Consider the following 20,532-nt stretch of genomic DNA (forward strand, 5'->3'; position numbering starts at 1 on the left):
TCAGCTAAGATGGTACTGGGCTCTGCAGCATAGGATCTCTTGGTGTGACAGAGCAGGGCAGCTTGCTGTCAGTTTTTTGGCTTTTCTTAATCTCAGTACCAACCTTTCTGTGTAGGCAGCCTTGCTCCTCAGCTCACCCTTCTTCTTCCGCATTGCAGGCTGAGCTAAGCTCCAGCTTACCTTCTCACCCCCAGGTCCTTCACCGAGTCATCTTCCCCCTTCCATCTGTGCCTCCCAAGAAGCCTGTGCACCTCAGGAAAGCAGAACCAGCTGTCAGGACAGTTACGTTCACTACACGGAGCCTGTACTTCCCCTGGGAAATTGCGAGGTGTCTTCAGAGTGAGAAAAGTTGGCAGCCACCAGTTTGGATCGTTTAAACTAAGTTGCACGAACCCACAGGTCACAACTCCTGGAAAAGAAATGCCCACTTTGCTCAAATGAGGGACGTCTCTGTGATTTCCCAGTAGGTGAAGCACAGCTTCCACTGTGCAAACAGCAGAGCAGATTAAAGCTGCCCTCAACTTTAATACCGCGCCGCAGCCTGAGGGCACTACAGCTGATCTGATGTGGGGACCAGTCAGATCAGAACAGAGCCTGGCTCAGTGGGCTCCCCGTGCTCATTTCCCATCAAATTGAAGGCAGCCAACAGAGCTGCACTGTGCGGCTCGGGGGACCACAGGCAGGACAGCTTTGTCTTGGCTGGTTGGCAGTTCACAGACCACCAGCCGAATGAGAGCTCTCGAAGAGGCAGCAAGTTTCAGGAGCAAAATGCAGTGTAAGTGCTCGTGTGTGTGTATGTATTGCCTACATATGTATGCATTTGAAACATATATGTATTTTGTATGTATATACACACAGACAGGTATCCACATGTGATGGTGTCATGCCATACCTACTGTTTCTCTGCTTGCGTTGCCCGGTGCTGTGCACGTGCACACACACACTCTCCAAATGCCCTGGACAGTTGTAAGTCTTCGTGTTTCACTCGAGCTGAAGAGTGGCTTCTCCACAAGTATGGCCATGTCAGAATTTCTCCTTCTTGGAAGCAAATACCTCCAGTAATTCTGCCCAACTGGTGCTGTGCTTCCAGCTTCAAAGTCAGCAGAGTTTTATCTCCCTCTCAGCTTTCTGTCACTGCACCCCTCTGTTCCAGAGCTGTGGCTTCCATCTCCACTGTCAGTATTCCCCCAGTACTGCAGTGCTGACCACGTTCAGCACCCTTTGCCTCCTCTCACACCATGAACATTTGCCTGTTTGTTGTCAGCATCTTCCTTCCACGTGTCAATGGCTGGCTTGAGGCACAAAGAAGCACATCTGCACTGCTCCCCTTGGACTTCAGCGAGTCTCTTCCCTGCATTTCTCCTTCTTGAACCAGGTCTCTGTCAATTTCCTTGCATTCTGCAGTGCAGCTGGGTGGGTGTCTTGAATCCAAAACGAGTTTTCCTGCCCAGCGTGATGGGGGAGCACCTCTCCTTCCCTGGTGTCACTGCTTCCCTTCAGAGGTAACTAATAAATTGCTCTGAGTCTTTAAATGGGCTGTTATTTCTTCCTTCCATCAGCACTCTCACTCTTAACTCTCAGTACAGCTTCAGCTTCAATGAATTTATTGGCATGACAAGGTACACAGGTGATGCCAAAGTTGACAACTTAATTCATCAAGTGCTACTGTCTTTCTCTCATCTGCAATCTTCTGTCACTCCTTTCCTTTTTCCACTTCCTCAGCTCACCTTTCCCTCTGTCTGTCTGGCCGTGTCTGTGTTTCTGTCTGACGTCCTCTCCCTCCCTCTCCCTCTAATAGCCTCCCCAGGTGATAGTTAGATATCTCAGGCTCAAGACAGCCTGTCTCTCTTGACAAACGGAGCCGTCAGTCAGAGGGGGAAAGGAATCGGGCTTTGCAGCACGTTACCTACTTTCTTCTCTCTTTGCAGCATGCATGGGATCAAGGGTTGAGGGCAGCAGCCTTCAGCCCAGCTTACAGAAACCACGCTTGCTTTAAGGCTGGTTTGGGACTGCGGAGGAGTGAGACGTTGTGTCACAAGGACAGAGGAAAGGAGAAATGGCCATCAACCCCAAATGTGTTGAGGCAGGTAGAAATATCGTTTAAGAAGTCCAGCATTTTGACAAAATCCCCCCAGAGGATAAGGCCTCTGTTAAACAGAGTAGCAAATGATCTCTCCTCCTCACCCCGCCAGTCCCATAATCCTGTGTTGGCATGGCAATTGCCAAAGTATATAAAGAAAGAGACAGATCCCTCAGGTATCTGTCAACACTAGATAGAATCTACCCAGAACAATGTGTGTGTGTGGTATTTAATCCTCCATACATCAAGCGTATGCCCAGGATATGGTGTCACACTGTATTTGCGCCGCATCCCTTGTGCCTATTTGTCATGAGTGTCTGTGCCTGATCCAGTGGCAGGTTGATCCATAGTGTGATGCCATCTCGGTTATATCTCTGCTTTTCCTTTAGGCTTTGGCAGAGTTTTCATCATTGTGTTCTGATGCAAAATTTCTTCTATTTTTATCGCTCTTCATACTTTAAGGAAATCAGTTTTGCAGGCTCCAGTATATCATGACCATCAGGAGAGAAAGCGTAGGAGCGCATCCCTCTCATCCATCAGTATCCCTAACTATATTGATTACACTTTTATTCCTTTTTCAGTTTGTGCAGTGTTTTGTGGGCCCTGCTATTTCCCTTGGATTTATGAGCAACATGGCTGACTCTCCCTGTTTGCGTTTTGGAAAACCAGTTTAGAAGCACAGAATGGTTTGGGTTGGAAGGGACCTTAAAGCCCACCCAGTTCCACTCCCCTGCCATGGGCAGGGACACCTCCCACCAGCCCAGGTTGCCCAAAGCCCCATCCAGCCTGGCCTTGAGCACCTCCAGGGATGGGGCATCCACAGCTTCTCTGGGCAGCCTGTGCCAGTGCCTCACTGCCCTCATAGTGAAGAATTTCTTCCTGATACCTAATTAAATCTTTTTTTAGGAATCCTTCCCCAGCTTTCCTGTAGGCCCCCTTTAGGTACTGGAAGGCCACTATAAGGTTTCCCCAGAGCATTCTCTTCTCCAGGCTGAACAACCCCAACTCCCTCAGCCTGTAAAAGAGTGTTTTATTTTCTATTAGCAAAGAAGAATCAGAATCTGCCTTGGGTTTGCACTTTTTGCTGTGCCAGGGAAGTTTGCAGCATGACAATTCCTCAGAGGGAACTCTCTTTAACAGTGTGAGGCTTTGGAGAAATTCTTCCCCTACCCCTCCTGCTGATGGTTTGGAGCTGTAGAGGTGAAGGCATCACAGCTGCCTTGACACCAGTCAGGTGCCAGTCACTGGGGATGCCATACATCTTGCACACGGTAATTCACTGAGAATAAGGACGAGTGGCTCTCAGAAAGGTGGCCTGACTTACTCAAGGTTATAGGAAAAGCGTGCAGCACACCAGTTGCAGAACCTGGGATCCCAGACCTACCAAGTCATTCCTCTCTTCAGTTTTGGGTAGGACTGCTTATCCTGCTCACTGGGATGTTAGAGGTGCTCAGATGTAGACATGCTGTTACTGCAGAGATGTGGCTTGTGTTTTCCATTGGGCTTAGCTTTTGATCCCTTGCTGTGATGGAAGCATATGTGGTTTTGATTAGCATTTTTTGTCTTTTGAGCAATAGGGGGAATCACCTCATTCCTGCTCTTCAGCCAGCAGTGCTAGATTTCTGTAGTGGGGAGATTTTTCTTGCAAAACTTTAGACAAAGCGTGTCTGTAGAGCTGTTGCCTCAGCATAAGGGTGCTGGAGATCTTTTCTGGACGAAACCTTATCCTCGTAAAAGACCAATATCTACCTATTTTTTCTCAATTTGATACTCACTATTCTGAAACTTCTTACAAAATCCTGCTGCTGCTTTCTTGTAAACACCCAGTCTTCTGATATACCATTCTGATATATGGTCCCATCCTCTCAGGATGATCTGGGTGGGTAATTCCTCTCAGCTCCAGTGGAATTTGCATACCCAAGGCTCTGGTCCCTTCTACCTCTTTGCAGTCCTAGCACATAATATGCTAAGTACCTCAGTTTGCTAACGCTGCAAAAACACCAGCAAGAAAAAAAAAAAAAATAATAATAATCCTGTCAATTTTGAAGAGTTCAGACTTGAACTGGGGGGAAAAGGGACAGCCAGCGTTTTTATGTGCCTCGATAAAGTTGCAGGTTATAAGGAATAAGCCTCGTGCCTGGCCGTCTGGGAGAGATTCTCCTTTAATTGAAATGGCACCAGTGATGTGTTTACAGAGCAGAGCTCCTGGAATCCATCCCTCACATCCCTTGCGGTTGTCTGCGCATACGCAGCGTGTCCTTACCACACGGCGAAGCTGGGAAAACAAAAACAGTGGGAAACTTCCCAGACCTCAAGGTGCTGCTGCACGTGGCTGAACCGAAACAGAGCGCTCTTTCTTCTGGCAGGGCAGCTCGGGTAGCAGAAACTCGCCTCCCGCTCGGTTTGTGGGAAGGAAGTCACCGCAATTACATCTCAGCTCCAGCCAGCTGCTGATTTTGTTTGAAGATGCCTTCACTTCAGGAGCACGCGATTTGTTTTCTCGTCTTTTCTGCTGGATCAGATTTGTCCAGAGGAGCGTTTCTGACAGAAGGGATTCTTTGCCTTGAACTCTCTGTCTCTCCCTTCTCAGATGGCTGATGATAACATTGTGGCCTTTAGAAAAGGCGCTGCTGCAGCTCTCCCCGAGCTCAACAATAGCTAACAATTGAAGGTCTCGCAGCTGGCATTTCATAGCTGCGCGTGTTGAGGAAGGCCACCATCTGTGGATCCAGCAATAGTGACAATGCAGGAATGCGCTGAGCAGCCCAAGCTGAAAAAAATGTGGAGTTGCACTTAGAGTCTTTTTCGTGCTCGGAATTCGCAACTTTTTGGAGATGAGGCTTTGGCTCAGGTTCATTTTTGGCGGGGCTTTCAGCATCAGAAGAGGCAGCTGCTCTGTGCTAAATCTTCTTATTGCTGACCTGACTACTCAGTAATGAGCTATGGTGGCTTCTGTTATAGACAGTCATCATTCATTGAATTGGACAAAGTGAATCTTCTTCCTGGGGAAACAGTGTGAATCACGCAGGAGTGAATTTTATCCAAAGTATGTAAAGGTTTGAGTATGGGATTTTTTTGCATTGGTCTCTATACTTTGTACTAGAAACAAAGCCAGCAGTCCCAAAGTACTACACTAGCTTTGTACTTCTCCTAGAAGCCTGAAAGCAATCTTAAAACGTGGTTACAGCAAGCTGTCCCACTCCATTTTGCTCATTCCAATGCGCAAGGAAGGAAAGCCGGCTAGTAAAAGCTGGTTTACATCTACCACGTGCATTTGATTGGAGTGACAGGCTTGTCACGGAGAAGCTGTCTGTCTCGGTTGAAACGGAGCCAGATCCTTGGGTGTGCGGTATGCACAAGACACTTAGAGCATTGTATGCACCTCCCTGTGGTTTATCGCAGAGGCTGTGGGATATACCACAGGCGGCCAAAGGAATCCGAGAACAGAGCTTGAAGAGAACTGCCTTTTCAGCCAGGGTGTAGATTTCCATCTGGTGGTCCGTGAAGGCTGTTCTCTTCTGTCTCATCTGTCCTAAAAGAGCTGAACATAAGCAAGAGTATACAATCTCAAAAACAAATCAATAAACAAACAAATTAAAAGCAAACAAAAACAAACAAAACACTTTGGCTGTGTTTCTCCTGACCATAAATTTGTGATGGACAGCCTTGTCTCAACCTTGTCTTCATCCAGAGTGGGATGTCAGCTGAAACTAACTTCCTCCCCTGCTTTGCTAATCAGAAAATCCCAGTCATTTTAATAACTCATCGAAACCTGCTCTGTGAACCTGTACCTCTTGCCCTGGAATGACATTGGCTTTTCTCTGTGTTTTCTTCCCATGCCTTGGCTTGTGCTCTCTAGTCTACTTCCCGAAAAAAGTTGATAGGCAGCAACCAAGGACTGCAGGGACTCAGTTAAAAAGCCATAATCTGGCTTTTTTTTTTTTTTTTTTCTTTTTTCTTTCTCTTAATTGTCTAATAAAGCATTTCTGTTCTAGTTGCAACGCTTCCTGAAGTCATCAGCCATTCTTGCTTTAAAAGAATTTGTCCAAAGGCCATTAACATCAAAGGAGGAGCTCCCTGGGCTTTGAATCAAGCCCAAAAAAGGCTGTACATTAGGATTTGCTGAATCCCATGTACATCCAACGCATTTAATATTTCTATGAAAAAGTTTTGTCTTAACAAAACTCTCAGAGGTGCATTTGGAGGGCCTGGACACCGAGGAGATTTTTTCCTCACCGAATTTATCTTCCAGGATGGTGGACTATATCTGCAGAAGAAAAGATCACGTATTATGTCAGTCCTGCATGTAAATGCTTCCAGGTTTTAAAACAAAGGGTCTGAGGGAAAACATAAACACACTTGAAGCACAAAGACCAAATGCTGTGTACATCTGTGGCCCTTGAAGTGCTTGGGATTAGGCAGCGGTCCAAGGGTTAATCCCTTGGGATGAGCGTGGCAAGCACTTCTGTTGTTGCTTACACATGTCCTGTGAACAAGGCTGTGCTTTCACAGCAGGCTTCTTGGGGAGGGCTGGTTAGAAAGCACTTGCAGGCCGTTTTTCAAGCTGAAAGAGCCCAAGCAGCACCAATGGCAAACGCGCAGAGCTGCTGTTTAAGGAGACGAATGAACCACAGATAAGCGGATCACTGCAACCCCGGCGTAAATTTGATGCATTAATTGGAAAGAAAAGAAATGGCGTAGCAAGGAACCAATACTTCATATGCAGAGGTCCAAATCTGGAGATAAGGGGATATCAGGCACATGCCTGGCTTGTGCTTTGTGCTCAGCATGCAGCTGGGAACCTGCTGTCCTGATCTGCGCCAGAAGAGGAGGGCTGGTTACCCCTTTTGCTAGGGAGACAACAGAAATCCTAGGGGAAATGGTGTCAGCATGGGACCAGGGCTGGGGTTCAGGCCTGGAGCTGGAACTGCGTTAGGGAAAAAGGCTGGAGTCTGGATTTAAAGCTGAGGCACTGGGCTCAGGGCAGGACTGAGACTGCTTCTACCCCTGTCCCACAGCATCACATCAGCGCGCTGAGAAATGAGGTTGGCTGGAGACTGGAGATATTTGCTTCTCTCTGTTTCTCTCTCACTCAGGAAGTGGAATAATTTCTCTCTTGACAATTTCATGGAGACAAGATTCAAAAAAAAAAAAAAAAAAGTAAATGGGTGGAAATGAATGCAAGCAGTAGAGCCTGGTTCTGTGCTGACTTCTCCAATGGCTGACAGCTAGAGCAGCCCAGCAGGTTTACACCCCATGCTTCTCCCTGCGAGGAAACAATGCACCGAGAGAGTTTGCCACGCAATTTTACGTGGAAAAATAGCCCGGGCTCTTAAATGTATATCAGATGAGGCAGAGCTTTCCTCTGGACGAAAAGGTTTGGCTTGTCAGCACCGACTCTCCTCGAATGCAGCGAGGTCTGACACGTTCCTGGGGGGGCCTCCCACCCGGCTTTGATTTACAGCATCCTGCTTGCTCCCCTGCTCCCAGCCAGCGCACTCGGCGCCGTCCCCGTTTCGATTTAAATCATTTCCTTTGCGGCATCCCGGCGGGTGAGGCTCAGCTGCACGAAGAGGGAAGCTCGCTCTGACGCGAGGGCCACGCCAGCAGCCCCCGTGCTCCCTTCAGCCCAGCTTCTCCGTGCTTCCGAGCGATGCTCGGGTGGAAATCTGGGAATCTGCCACCCTGGGCCATGAGTGGGCTGGTGGCTGCAGATCTCTTCAGCGGTTCCCATGCTCTGGCTGGGGTGGGCTGTTCCCTAAAGGCTGCCAGGGATGGAAGCGATGAGACACCCCCCCGTCAGACAATAGAAAGAAGCAGTTTTTGCACCTTATAAAAGCGCTGCAGTGTACTTGGAGAGCTTTTTTTCATTCCCAGGAGATGTAAAAAACACAACGCAACACGAAACCAAGCCTTCAGTGTTTCCTTCTACTTCACCAGAGCGCTAAGGCCGCTGAGAGAGGCGCTAGCAGGGTGAAGCAAACCAAGCAGAGCAGAAAGTCAGAGGGGTTTTTCAGAGTCCGCTCTCTTCAGGGAAGTTCAACAACTTCAGTCTCTGCCCTCCTGCCCTGGTGACAGCTTCATCCCTCTCTGGTTGAGGCTCCAGCATGAATCAGACCGTAAAGAAACACATCTCGGCTCTCATGTCGCATTTCATCTGTGAAGTGCTTCCACAACATTAGCATGCCACCTCCCAAAGGGTGTCTGGATTTTACTTTCCAGCCCTCCCCGCGCGGCTCTAAGCAGCAACAAGCTGTTCCTTGTCACTGCTGCAGAAAGCTGCCATTACCCTGCTGCACACCGAAGAGGGAAATTAAACCATTTGGTTGTGTTTAGCAGCTCAGCCCCTTCTTCAAGCTCTCTCTCCCCACTCCCGCTTTGCCTAAACAATGACTAATGAGGCCAATTTGCTGTCAATTAATTGCCCTAGGAAAGGACCCCTGATTGTGGTGAGCAAGGTGGCAGCTCCGAAGCATTCAAGGGCCGTGCGGTGGTCAGCATCCCCCCTGCCTCTGCCTTGGGGCCTATTAGCCTCTTTGTGTTTGTTGCAAAGTGCTGTTAATTGGGAGCTGGGGACAAGGAAATGAGAACTCTGGAGGCTAATTGATAGGCACCTGCCGAGGGCTTTAGTGGCTGCAAAGTTCCTTTGACTTCGGAGAGAAGTCCTGAGGTTTGCTTTTTGCCCTGAAAGCGAGGGGCTCCTGCGGATCAGTGGGTGGGAGTCTTATTTTCCCCAGCAGATGGGGGTCCTGATTGCCAATAGAGAGGGAAGTAAACAGACCGGAGGAGGTAACTAACTAATGGGGATGTGTGGCAGGGCTCGTGGTAACTTCCTTGCCTGTATTCGAGGCGCCCTTCTTGGGACGAGCAGTTAGAGTGCTTAAATGGAGATAATGGGCTGTTGGGCTTTCTTATTTTTGCTGCTGTTTGCTTCCCGGGTAGATTAAATGGCTTTTGCTGTATTTTAGCTCTCTGGAGTAGGAATTACTTTTTTTTTTTTTTTTTTTTTTTTTTTTAATGTGTTTTGTGACTTATTGACAAAACACCTGAATGTTGTGATTTCAAAACGGGGAGCAGCTGCTCCAGAGACTAAGACTGCAACTTCAAGTCCTGGGCAGAGCCCCGTTAGCTAAAAGGGAGCAGCCAGGCAGTCTAGCTGCGAACCAGCAAGGCTGGCCCTGATGCTTTCTTATTCCATCCCCTGTTGCACTCCTGGAAAGGTACTCGGGAGCTGGCCTCCTGGCTGCCAGCTCACATCTCTTAGCAGCGGGCTGACTCATTTCCTAGGAGATTAGAGGTGTAGCATCACTCATTACCTACTTCCATAGCCTGAAATGATAACGCTGACCTGGCCCACGCAATCCCAGCTAATATCTCAGGAGGAGTTTTGAGCTCCCAAGGGTTTTGGTCATAAAAGGTAAGGATAACAACAACAGATGTTGTACTTTCTCTTTGTGGTTTCCTCGCTACCTCCTGTATGCGGCCCCTGGCTTGTAATAACTGCTGTAGTGGGTGTTTTTGAGACACAGTAATGTTTTGTGGAAACAAATCACTTGCTTTCATCTTGAGAGCAACAGTGATTGCGCTGGGGGAGTGTGCTCTATTTTTCATGTCTCCGTCTTTCTTATTATTTAAATTAATGTGAGTTGCAGTTGTCATGAAAGTGAAGGATTGACAGCAATTAACTTGCACAGGCTCAGTGCAAGGCAGGTTCTGCGCAGCCCCTTCCTACCTAGTTCTGTCACTGCGCTGTGCCTTAGAGTTGAATTTCGACACCAGCTCTGCCCTTGCCCCCCTTCTGCCTTGCGGCCCCCTGCTCTTCCAGAGTGGAGTTTCTCAAGAAGAACGGCTGCTGGTTAGTTTGGTATTTGTTATTTATTACCAGTGGCATGCACGAGGAGATGCTGAGCTGGCCTCAGACTTGTCCAGTAGATGTGAAACATAGAAGAAATAAATTATACAAGTTTCAAGCCGTTCTTCCCACAGCTTGTTTCTAGCTCTCCAGAATCTGTCCCTGGTATGGGTACAGCATCCTGCTTTTCCACAGATGGAGCAGGAGGGACACCGGGCTGTGCTTATCTTCCACAGGGCTACACTATGGTGTGTGGTCTTCTGCATATCGATCTCTTCTCCCAGCTGCATCCAGTGGGATCCTAAGCACAGGGTGATGCCTGTCTTGTATTACATTTATGCTGAGAGGGAGGAAAGAGTCTGACAGTTCTTCCTCAGAAGTACCAGAGGCCTGGCAGTGCTTTCTCAAGGTCCCCACAGCCAGAAGGGTCTGACAGCAGCTTGTCTCTGGAGGGACAAGTTGTTAGTCTGAATAGGGAAATGCCTCAAAGTATTATTTAACTGTAGTGCTTCTCGTGCTGTGGTGGCTCTGCTCGTGCTAATGGCTTACAGAGGCCAGGCACTAGGTTTCTCCAGATGAGAGATGTCACCCAAAAGATGCCTGGGCAAAAGGAAGCTGTGACACCCCAGAAGTTCCTGGGCCCAACAGATTTTTATTTTTTTTTTTTCTCAGCAATCACACTTCCAGCAGTCTGGAACCGTGAAAACATCACACAACCCACACATGGGCAAGAAATAATAAGGTCAAAGCTTCTTATTTCAAGACTGTCCTAAAAAGGTGTGTGCAAAGTAATGACAAGTGCCAAGGAGGCAATGCTAACTGTTGCTGGTGCTGACAGTTTCAGCATTTTAAAATGCTGCCTTGACACCCTGAAAATTAAGTGTCTGACTTTTTTATTATTATTATTCTGAGAGAAATTACTGTCCACTAAGATCTGGTCACTTTTAATGCCGGCTGGCTTCTAAGCAGACTAAAATGAACTGTTTTGTTCTGTTTTTTAATTCACAGGGAGATTATTTCCTACCCTATTCCCCTCCCTCTCAGCCTTTCCTTGCCCTCCGACCAAGGTGGCAGCTGACGGCAACCAGCCATTACACTCCTAACAGGATTTCAGCCTTGAATGCCCTTCTCTGCCTCCGTTGAAAAGCCAGATACGTCCATCTGGCCACATCTTCCTCCTCTTGGGCATTTTGGTCTGCATGGCCAGATCTGTTTGTATTTTCTGAGTGTATTTGATGCGCTGCAAGCTAAAAGGACTTGACGGCTTTGGAAGGTGGCAGGGTGCACGTGTCCTCGCCGCAGCTCCGCTGCTGATGCCCAGCCGCGGCTTTGCCCGCTCAACCATTTGGTCGGGCATTGACCGCTCTGCCAGAGCCTCCATCTGCTAGACCTACTTCAGCTTAGCCCAGAACAGGCTTTTTCTTGGTTTTTGTGTGGCTTTTTTTTCCTGATGCGAACCCCAAGCTGCGGGCAGCTGAGCTCCACCCCAACTGCTCTCTTATTCCCCCTCCCGAAAGAGAAAGGGGGAGAAAATACGATGGAAAGGGCTCAAGGGTTGAGATAAGGAGAGGCAGATCACTCAACAATTATCATCCCAGGCAAAACAGACTCAGCATAGGGAGATTAATGTAATTTATTACCTATTGCTAACAAGCTAGAGCAGTGGGAAACAAAAAATGAACAAACAAACAGAAAAACAAGAACCCCTTCCCCCCATCCACCCTCTTCTACCTCCTTTCCCCTGAGTAGGGCAGGGGAATGGGGGCTGCAGTCACTCCCTGAGGCTTCATCTCCTCCAACCCTGCTCCCCGTGGGGTCCCTCCCATGGATGTCGTCCTTCCCAAACTGATCCTATATGGGCTGCCCACAGGCTGCAGCTCCTCAAGCACTGCTCCCACACGGCTCCATCCTACGGGGTCCATCCATCCATCTCCCAGGAGCAAACTGCTCCAGCACGGGTCCCCCACGGGTGGGCAGCAGCTCCCCCCAGGCCCCCTGCTCCTGTGGGGGCTCTCCATGGGCCCCATTTTGCTGTGCAGAAAGTCCCAGGTATGGGGCTGTGATAAATGAGGAGGCAGGAAATGGATCTCTTTTACCACCATCAAAACTCTCGTGCACCCTTCAACGTGATGGGATCTAATTTTTGACATCATCAGTCTTTTCTAATAACATTCATTTTGCTTTGTTCTGTCCTCTCCGACCTCTCCCTTTGTGTGGGGATGCACGACTGATGGCTTACGGTGAATCACTGATGTAAAAATCCAGCAGGGCTTGTGTTTGTTAGGGGATGTTGAGCGAAAGGGGACAGTTTTCTGCTGTGCTTCGCTTTACCCAGTGCTGTGCTGCGAGGCAGATATCCCCGCTCTGAAATTCCTCCTCTCCTGGGAAGGGGACCCAGGTGCAGACAACTGTTTCCCCAACATGCCTTGCTTTGGTTGCTTCACCAGGAGCTCAGCCGTCAACTCAAGCTCCTGCACAGCAGACTAGCTTCCAAATTCCTTTCTCCTTCCCTCTCGGTGCCAGTTAGAGCAAGCTGCTCAGGGTTTTATCCAAGCAAGGTTTGCATATCTCTAGGGACAGAGATTCTACCTCCTCTCCGGGGAGCCAGTTCCTATCTTTAACCTTGCCAAAATGAAAGCTTCTACCTCATTTCGAGTCAGAGTTTTGCCCATGTAGCAGCTCTTGTCTGCTGCTTTTTGCTGTGCACCTCTGAGAACAGCCTGTCTGTCTGCTCTGCACCTTCCCACTAGGTGTTTGTCGACAGCAATAAGATCTTCACTCATCTTTCTTTCGCTCTTGTGCTGTCCTTGTATGTCATGTGCTTGCTGCCCTCTGAGTATCTTGGAAGCCCTCTGGCAGCCTTGCTCCTTCCTCTGTGTCAGTGGTATCCTTGTACTGGGCAGACCAAAATTGGGCTAGTGCTTGTGAGACAACATCTGAAGCACCGTATATATATATAGAGAGAGAAAATCACTTTTTTTCCACTTACACAGCTATGCTCTTGCTAATATAACCCAGGATATGGTTGTTCTTTGCTGCAAGAGCACACCATTAATACGTGTTTAACTCTTGAATCCCCGTATCTCCTGGGCTGCTCGATCCCACCGCTTTCACCCATCCAGCAAATATCAGGGTGGTTGAAGCTCCCCACCAGGGCCTGCCAAGAAGTGGGAAGGGGAGGTGGCTGTTTACTCTGTGGTAAGCAAAGCAGAAAATGATGTTGTTTCATTCCTCGCTATGCACACATTTGGATGCTGGGGAAAGGAAAAAATAAAATCAGAAGATTCCCTTTTAGCCAAACTCCCTCACCTCCTCCTGGGTGTGAAGCATGGAAGGGGGACGTGATGTGAGGAAGGAGAAGCAGCCACGGCCTGCCCTGCCCCGGGGAGAAGGCTTGGAGGCCTGCAGCCACCAGGCCCCCAGGCACAAAGCACCACAGGTGCCAAAAAGGCCGTTCATTTCTAGCTGTAGCTCCTTGAAGCAGACATACCCCTGTAAGACAGCTCGCAGAAGAGAAAGTTAAGGAAACTAGAGGAAGTCTGGTGCAGGAGGTTTTCCTGGAGACGCTGTTTTGGTCTCCTCATTGTGTGATTTTTGACGTGAGTTATGCTGGTTTCCCATCACTGTTGGACTTTCTGGGGGTGCTGTGTCAGGTGCTCTCCCTAGTCGATGCTGGCTGCTTTCTCACAGCCCGAAGGCCCTGCTTTTTCAATGTTTCCTGGCTCAATTGTGACCTTGCCTGCGTCTCTGCTTCATTTTTCCTTTCCCTGTCCTGGCTGCTTCACCCCATGCATACTCCTGAAATCAGACCGCTGCTCCCTGTATCTTTCTCCATTCCTTTTTTTTTTTTTTTTTTTTTTTTTTTTACATGTCTGCACCATCAAAAGGTTGTTGCACTTGAATTGATTTTCTTGTCTACTGAGAAGCCAGGACCTTGTACTTGGAGCACTGATACAGTTCAGAAAACCAGGTAGTAATGAGGAGCACAGCCTGTAAGAGGGGTTCGTGGCTGCCTCTGGTTAATAAGTAGGCAGGTTAACAAGTCAGACCAGCTGTCCTCCAGAAGTAACAACGTCCAACTTTCTTTTGTCTTCACAGTTCCACCAAAGATCTCCAATATCTCCTCGGACATCACCGTGAATGAGGGCAGCAACGTGACCCTGGTTTGCATGGCAAATGGACGTCCTGAGCCTGTCATCACCTGGAGGCACCTCACCCCAACAGGTAAGTGACCCAACAGGACTGTACTGTGCTGATGATTTGCGAACTGTGCAGTAGTTTTCTCTTACAACATTACTCAAAGTTTCAGTAGAAATTCAGGCAGCTGTAGAGAAGCGGCAAGGCTCATAAATGCACTGCAAGCATGTTTTGCAGCATGACCTCCAAAGCGATAACCAGGTTGTCCCAGGGAACAACTGAAATTACTTCAGTAGATGCTCTACAGAATTGGACTTGTAATTCTGTTTAGCTTTGGTCTTCATCTAGCTGTTTCAATCTCTACTGCTGGTAATGAACATCAAGGGGATGGAGAAAAAACACTGCTGGGGAGGGAGGGAGAGAGAGACGGAGAAAGAGAGAAGGATTTGTGTTTAGACATTACATGGAAGAGTATCTTTCAAAAACAAAAAACAACACACTGAGTTTGTTTCCCACTGATTTGCCTTAAAAGAGAGAGGAAAGTAATGGCACAGATGATATTATATTACTCTCCACTTTGGCAGACAGTGTTCCTGTGTTTTGTGAGTTGAATAAAGGAGGTGTTTGATTTGCAGGACGAGTGAAGAGCAGGGTGGAAGCAGAATTGTTCAAGAGTGTTGTTCTGCTATCTAAGTGCACCTCCCACGTTTGAGGACATGGCAAGCTTGGAAGGAGAAAGGAGAAGGTCCTTTCAGTAGTTAGACTCCATGGGGATAGCAGCTTGGGTTGCAAGGAAACCTTCATCCCTTAAAAAGTTATCCCTGGGATGAGAACAAGAGGTGGGTTTCTATTCTTCTGCCTCACCTCCTTTGAGGAGAGAGCCCTTTACTGGATTTCTTTTTGCCATGAGACATTTTTGTCATCTGACGTGGATGGGGAAAGCATTCATTAGCTCTATATGAGTAGCATTCGGTGATGTTCCCATATCTAAAAGGGTTAAAGAGGGTTTGAGGTGTGTAGAGTACAAGCTTTCTGCACGTGCTAGAGACAGTCCAGCTGTCTTACTGCAATTAAACAGCTAGAAAAGGGAAGAGTTGCACAAAGAAGGTTAAAGAGAGATGGGCAGAATGAGATACTGGAACAGGGCCCAATCCTAGTGCTGCATCCAGAAGCACCCGGATTTGAGGTCTGTGGTTCAGACTGGGTTTATTCAAATTTCCTCTCTCATCCCTTCAGCCAAACCAAAGTCCTCCTGAGCTTTTGTGTATTGGAAAGCCAGATATGCAGTTTGTGTTTTTGGCCCATTTCATTCAGTACTGAAAGAAAGAAGATGGCTGAGGACTGCCAGAAAGAAGTGGGAAGGGCAGAGCCGATGGGGGGAACACTAATATTTCGTGATATCATTGTCAGTACCTGACTTTCTGCTATTTTCAGTATTAAGCACAGTTGTGCCATTGGCATGTATGAGAAAACAGGTCCTATCTTTGTCACCTTTAATTATGTGTATTCAAAATTTTCTGACTTGGACAGTTCTGCTCTTAAAGTTGATTTATTACCGAGTCGTTCATTCTACTGCTGCTTCAGTGTTTTGGTCCTCCACCTCACTCTTTCTTGTATTTCAGTGGGAGATGCTCCCTGGCTATTCTGTGAGTGCAGCCTAATGTTGTCTGAATTAAGGGAGTTACAAGAGGACTAGATTAAATCTTGATGAAAACTAAGGCCTGATACACATCAGATGCGTTGTTCAGCACAGCCATATGAAGGTTCTTGTCCTGACTCATTCATTTGGCTGCATGCTCTTGCTTTTTTTTTTTTTTTCCCCCCCAGTTGTACCGCCTACTCCATTGTATCAGACAGACTTCTTCTCTTTCTTCTTAGGGCTCCTCAGAGCATATTTCGACTCTGGCAATCCCTTCTGGTAAACAACAGGACTGGGGAATCCCACCCCCGCTTCGACTCCAGTGTTGGTTTTCCGGGGTCTGTTTTTCAGTCTTCCAGCATGCCCCCCTCACACTTTTCCCCCTGTGCCATGTGTCTCAGAGGCATTGCCTTGCTAGCATCCATCAGTGCCATCTCACTGGCCCCCTTCCAATCCATCCTCAGACCACCCCTCCGCAGTGAATCCTAGCAAGCACCCCCCTCCTAAGCAGCTAGAGCTGGGGATGAAGGACAGGCAGTCCCCAGTCTGTCACTTCCACGTCTCATTGCATGTTGTACTCTCTCTCTTTCTGCATCTCAACCCATCTGTTATCTTTTACGCATGCAGAAGAACTGCTTTCAGCCAGACATCAGGTCTTCGTGCAGCACGTAGCCCAGTAAGGCACATGGCCCAAAATGGGGGACGCAAGGGTTTCTTTTAAATATTTTCCTTGAGGTTGACGATTAATACAAATCCCAAATCTATTCCAGAGCTGCTGCAGTTAGAAACATCTGTCTTATCTTGGAATCTCCTCTTTCCAGGATTGTGAAGCATTTTGGCTCTGTTCATGCCGGTTTTGAGGACATCTGCTATGCATCAAAGAGCTATTTTAGACATTGTAAAGGTTTCTAAAATCTCTCTCTCTCTGTGGATCTTTTTGTGGTTAAACTCGTGACTGCAGAATTGGAAGACCGAGCGTTATTGAGCTTGTGTAGGAGGTTTTGAATGGACAGGTTGTGAAATTAAACCAGCACTGGGGGGCGAGAGGGCCAAATTACTTTTTCTTTGTGCACTTCTCCTGAAGGAGTTCATTAGCAAATTTGTCTGCTGTTTCTTTCATTCATTGATTTGGTCAATAGTGTTTGTTGGCTAATTACCTGAGTTAGAACCGCAGAAATGATTTATTTCTCGTTGGCTGGGAGGTGGAAGATACAAATGCAGAGGGAAAGCAGTGTAGCTCCTTATGCAAAGAAGGCAGGGATGCATGCGATGGTTCATTTAAATGCTGCGGGGCCTCAGGAATGACCGTAGCCCACTCACCTCTCTAGGAAGTAGAATAGTCACTTTAAAAAATACTGCATCCCTTCCTTTGCTGGCCCTTCAGTTTATAATTGAAGGAGGCATTTTTCAACTGTAAGGCCCCGAGCCCTGAAAAAATCCATAGGAAAACCTCCTCTCCTTCCCCTGTGAGATAGCTAAAGTGTGGCTGTGGTTGTTGACTGTAGTTCTGACACCTGGGGAGAAGGCAGATAAGGGGGGAATATTTAATTCAAATGGCAAATGACAATACAGATCAGCTTTAATTCTAGGCAGTGTATAGTAATGAAAGTGGAAATTACATTCCTTGGAACGACGCAAGTCCTTGCACTCCTCCTCCATTCCTCTTCAGATGGTTGACTAACTGGGTTTTGAGAGAGCAGCTGAAGAAAAAGTCAGGCAGGCCCTTTTCTTTCTTTTCTGGCAGGTTATTATGCTGGAGGACCCAGGCAGCGGGGTCTAACTAGTTACGGATAGTTTAATAGGCGTTGCCTGGGAGCACGAACAACTTCATTAGCTCTTCTCCTCCAGCCAGCAGAGCTCTCTTCAGGGACTGCTGACCTGCGGCTTCCAGCAGTGGGCCAGCACCTCCCTGCACAGCCTGATCGCTTCCCCTACGACTCAGGATGCAGCTGTGGGCTTGTTAAGCCTGCCGTGCCATGTGGCTTTTGTCATCCCACGACGTGATGTTCAGCCATAACAGCCCTCTAAACTGGCTTTATTGGGAAACTGTGGTTTGTTCACTCAGAGCGGGAATGAGTATTGGTCATTTCCAGTACAAACTAGATGACCTAGCAGTTGTCAGCATCAGGAGTGTTTCACTGGAGGATATCCTCTAGTCTCTCATCTCTTGAAAGGGACAGAGTCCAGATTCTCCCCTCTGTGACTTTCTGTAAGGAGTGGGTGCTATCCTGTTGTTTTCTTCTCTGTAATACTAACTCATAGCCTACATGATCCATGTCCCACAAAAGGTATAGATTTTTTTTTTTCCTCGCTGAATGCAGCCCAATCAAATTTCCAGTTGTTGTACATCAGCCTGGACAAGGTCCCTGCTCAGGGCCATGCGTCGTTCATCATGCTGGCAGGTTCTGTGTGGGCTACCACGGGCAGCCTACCCACCTATGGCCAGTCGTGTTATGAGATGCTCTGCTCTCTCTCATCATTTATCATTCTTCATCACTCCATCTTTTTCAGAGCCATGCTCGATGCTTGGTTTTCTGGAAGAGCTTCCTGAGCAAAATAGGAAAAAATGAAAATTCATGTTTGTTCATATACTTATCAATAACCTCCCTCTCAACAGAAGCCCTGAAGAGTGGCCCCTTGTGAATCAGGTTAGCAGCAATGTGGACATGGAGAGTTGTTGCAAGGTCTTGGCTTTACCAGGAGATCTCACTGCCAAGCCCGTTGTCTGGGTAGAGAAACAGAAGAAAAAGGTGGCTCCTGTCCTCAGGAGACCATAGTCATACTGACAGAAACAGTCCCATTCATCCTTGTGCTGCTTTCCTACAAGGCACTGGTGGTTAAAACCTCCCTGAGAGCCTTGCTCCAGGGTGCTGTGAGATTGGCACCCAAGTGTTGTGGCATATTGATCTCTCTGGGTTTTGTCATAAGGCTGAATGACTGGGACCTACTGGTTCTGCATAACCAGTTGAGTAGCAAACCATTCAGTTTTCCTATAACAGCGTGAAACCTGTGTCAAATCATCAGGTATTTAATTCCCAATCCAACTTCCCTCGCCTCAGCACAGCGAGGCAGCGAGATGTGGAAGAGAAGAGTTTGGATTCTCTCACATTCCACCTGACAGTCTGAAGATACACACTTTGGCTCAGAAAAAAAAAAAAAAGGAGCTTAGTTATTACAGCAGTAATCACAGCATAAAAAAACAGTCTAGAGCAAAAAAGATAAGTATTGATTGCAACACCCAAGTTTCATGTCACAGCATAAAACGAAAGGAGATGGGAACGCTTGTCAAATATGCCAGTCTGATTCTCCCTAGAGGGTGCTAGAAATTCTCATTGAGTCTTAGAGAATTTGCCTTAACAGAGGAAGTTTAGAAGGAAGAGAGAATACAGCAGAGTGCCTGCCTGCTCTGTGTAATTGAGATGGTGTACATATAATATGTTTATAAACAGCTGTAGAACTCATTGCCATGGAAAGTTATTTAAAGATGGGAACTTGGCAAGACTCAAACAGTTTGTGTTTCTGAGGATAATGTGAACAAATCTGGATATTCGTGTTATTCACAACACAAATATTGAGAGGGATGTTATACTTCATGCTTTAGGACTCAATTACTAGAGATGAGGATGAGACCTAAACTGAAAGGGACAGATTATCACACACCCCCACTCACTCGTGTATCTTCCTTCAGTGCATGCAGGTCTCTTTTTAGGGCCAAACGCAGAAACATGAAGGAAGCAGAGAGCTCTCTGAAGGCATGAGATTCAAGGTGGCAATATCGTTCACATGAGCAACCTTGATCTTTATGTCCAGTGCTTGCTTGCCTCTTGTTGCTGCCTAAGTCCAAACCTTTGCTACTGCACTTTGAGTTGCGCAGGGAAAGCCCATTTCTGCCCAAAGAAGATCAACAGAAAACCCCGAGTCATCACAGGTCAACCCAGTAAGCACTGGGTGGTGATGAGTGGGAAGGGGATTTTCTTGGTTATCTAAACTATTTGGATTTAGCCCACCTCTCTGCTCCATTCTTAAAACCTCAGTGAAACAGTCGAGGGAAAGGAGTGATATATTTATTTACTGATTTTCCTCAGTAGGGTCATCGCTCTTCTCATGTCCCATTCTTCTCCCCCTCCAACTGCCTTTGCCTAATCAGGTAACCTTAAGATTTACAAGGTACTTGTTTGATCCTGAAGTTTAGGATGTTGGGGGGGAAAGGATGCTTTTTAACCATGTCTCCTTTTTCTTGCTTTTATTTCTTGTATTTTCAAAATACCCTCTGGCAAAAATGTGGTCCTCTTCCACAGAGGCCTCTCCATTTGCCTCTTATACACTCCCTGCTTGTTCCGGGACTCTTTCTAAAATGTCTTTTTCCTCTCTTGATCCAGTTTCCATCTTGTCCAATGTTACAGGGGAAGTGGGGGGGGAAGGATGCAGGCTCACAAAGAGCCTGGGAAACAAGCCAAAGTTTCAACTTTTTCAAGCCTTCTCTAGCAGGCATCCAAATTTGCTTCAGCCTCTATTTTCATCCCACTTCCTTTGGCTCTGCAATTTTATTTTTAAATTATTTATTTATTTATTTATTAGAAATCCTGTCTTGTTATTGCATGGCCCCCTTCCCCACCTATAATAATCTGAAGCCCTGCTCTGTCCCCAGTGGACAGGACGGTTTTGATTTCTTCCTTTTGTGCCTATGGTCTGCGATGCTGTTTCAGTACCAACACTGTTGATACAGGAAACATTCATTTTCTTAGCAGTTCCGATTTGTCCCTCATGACCTGTGACAGAGGGGAAAGCAAGATTTCACAGGTATTTTACCATTTCTGGGGAACA

The 20,532-nt window shown here is 47.3% G+C and overlaps 1 protein-coding gene across 3 annotated transcripts in view; it reads left to right on the forward strand.

The window, feature by feature from the left end:
* LSAMP (limbic system associated membrane protein) overlaps nt 1–20,532 on the forward strand; it is an 873,680-nt gene that overhangs the window by 763,338 nt on the left and 89,810 nt on the right. For all 3 annotated transcript variants that reach the window (XM_032181799.1, XM_032181789.1, XM_032181807.1), the window contains one exon: nt 14,031–14,156. In XM_032181799.1, coding sequence (XP_032037690.1) covers nt 14,031–14,156 — 126 coding nt within the window. The remainder of the gene's footprint in view (nt 1–14,030; nt 14,157–20,532) is intronic.

The sequence above is a fragment of the Aythya fuligula genome, chromosome 1 (genome assembly GCF_009819795.1).
Source record: "Aythya fuligula isolate bAytFul2 chromosome 1, bAytFul2.pri, whole genome shotgun sequence".
NCBI lineage: Eukaryota > Metazoa > Chordata > Aves > Anseriformes > Anatidae > Aythya > Aythya fuligula.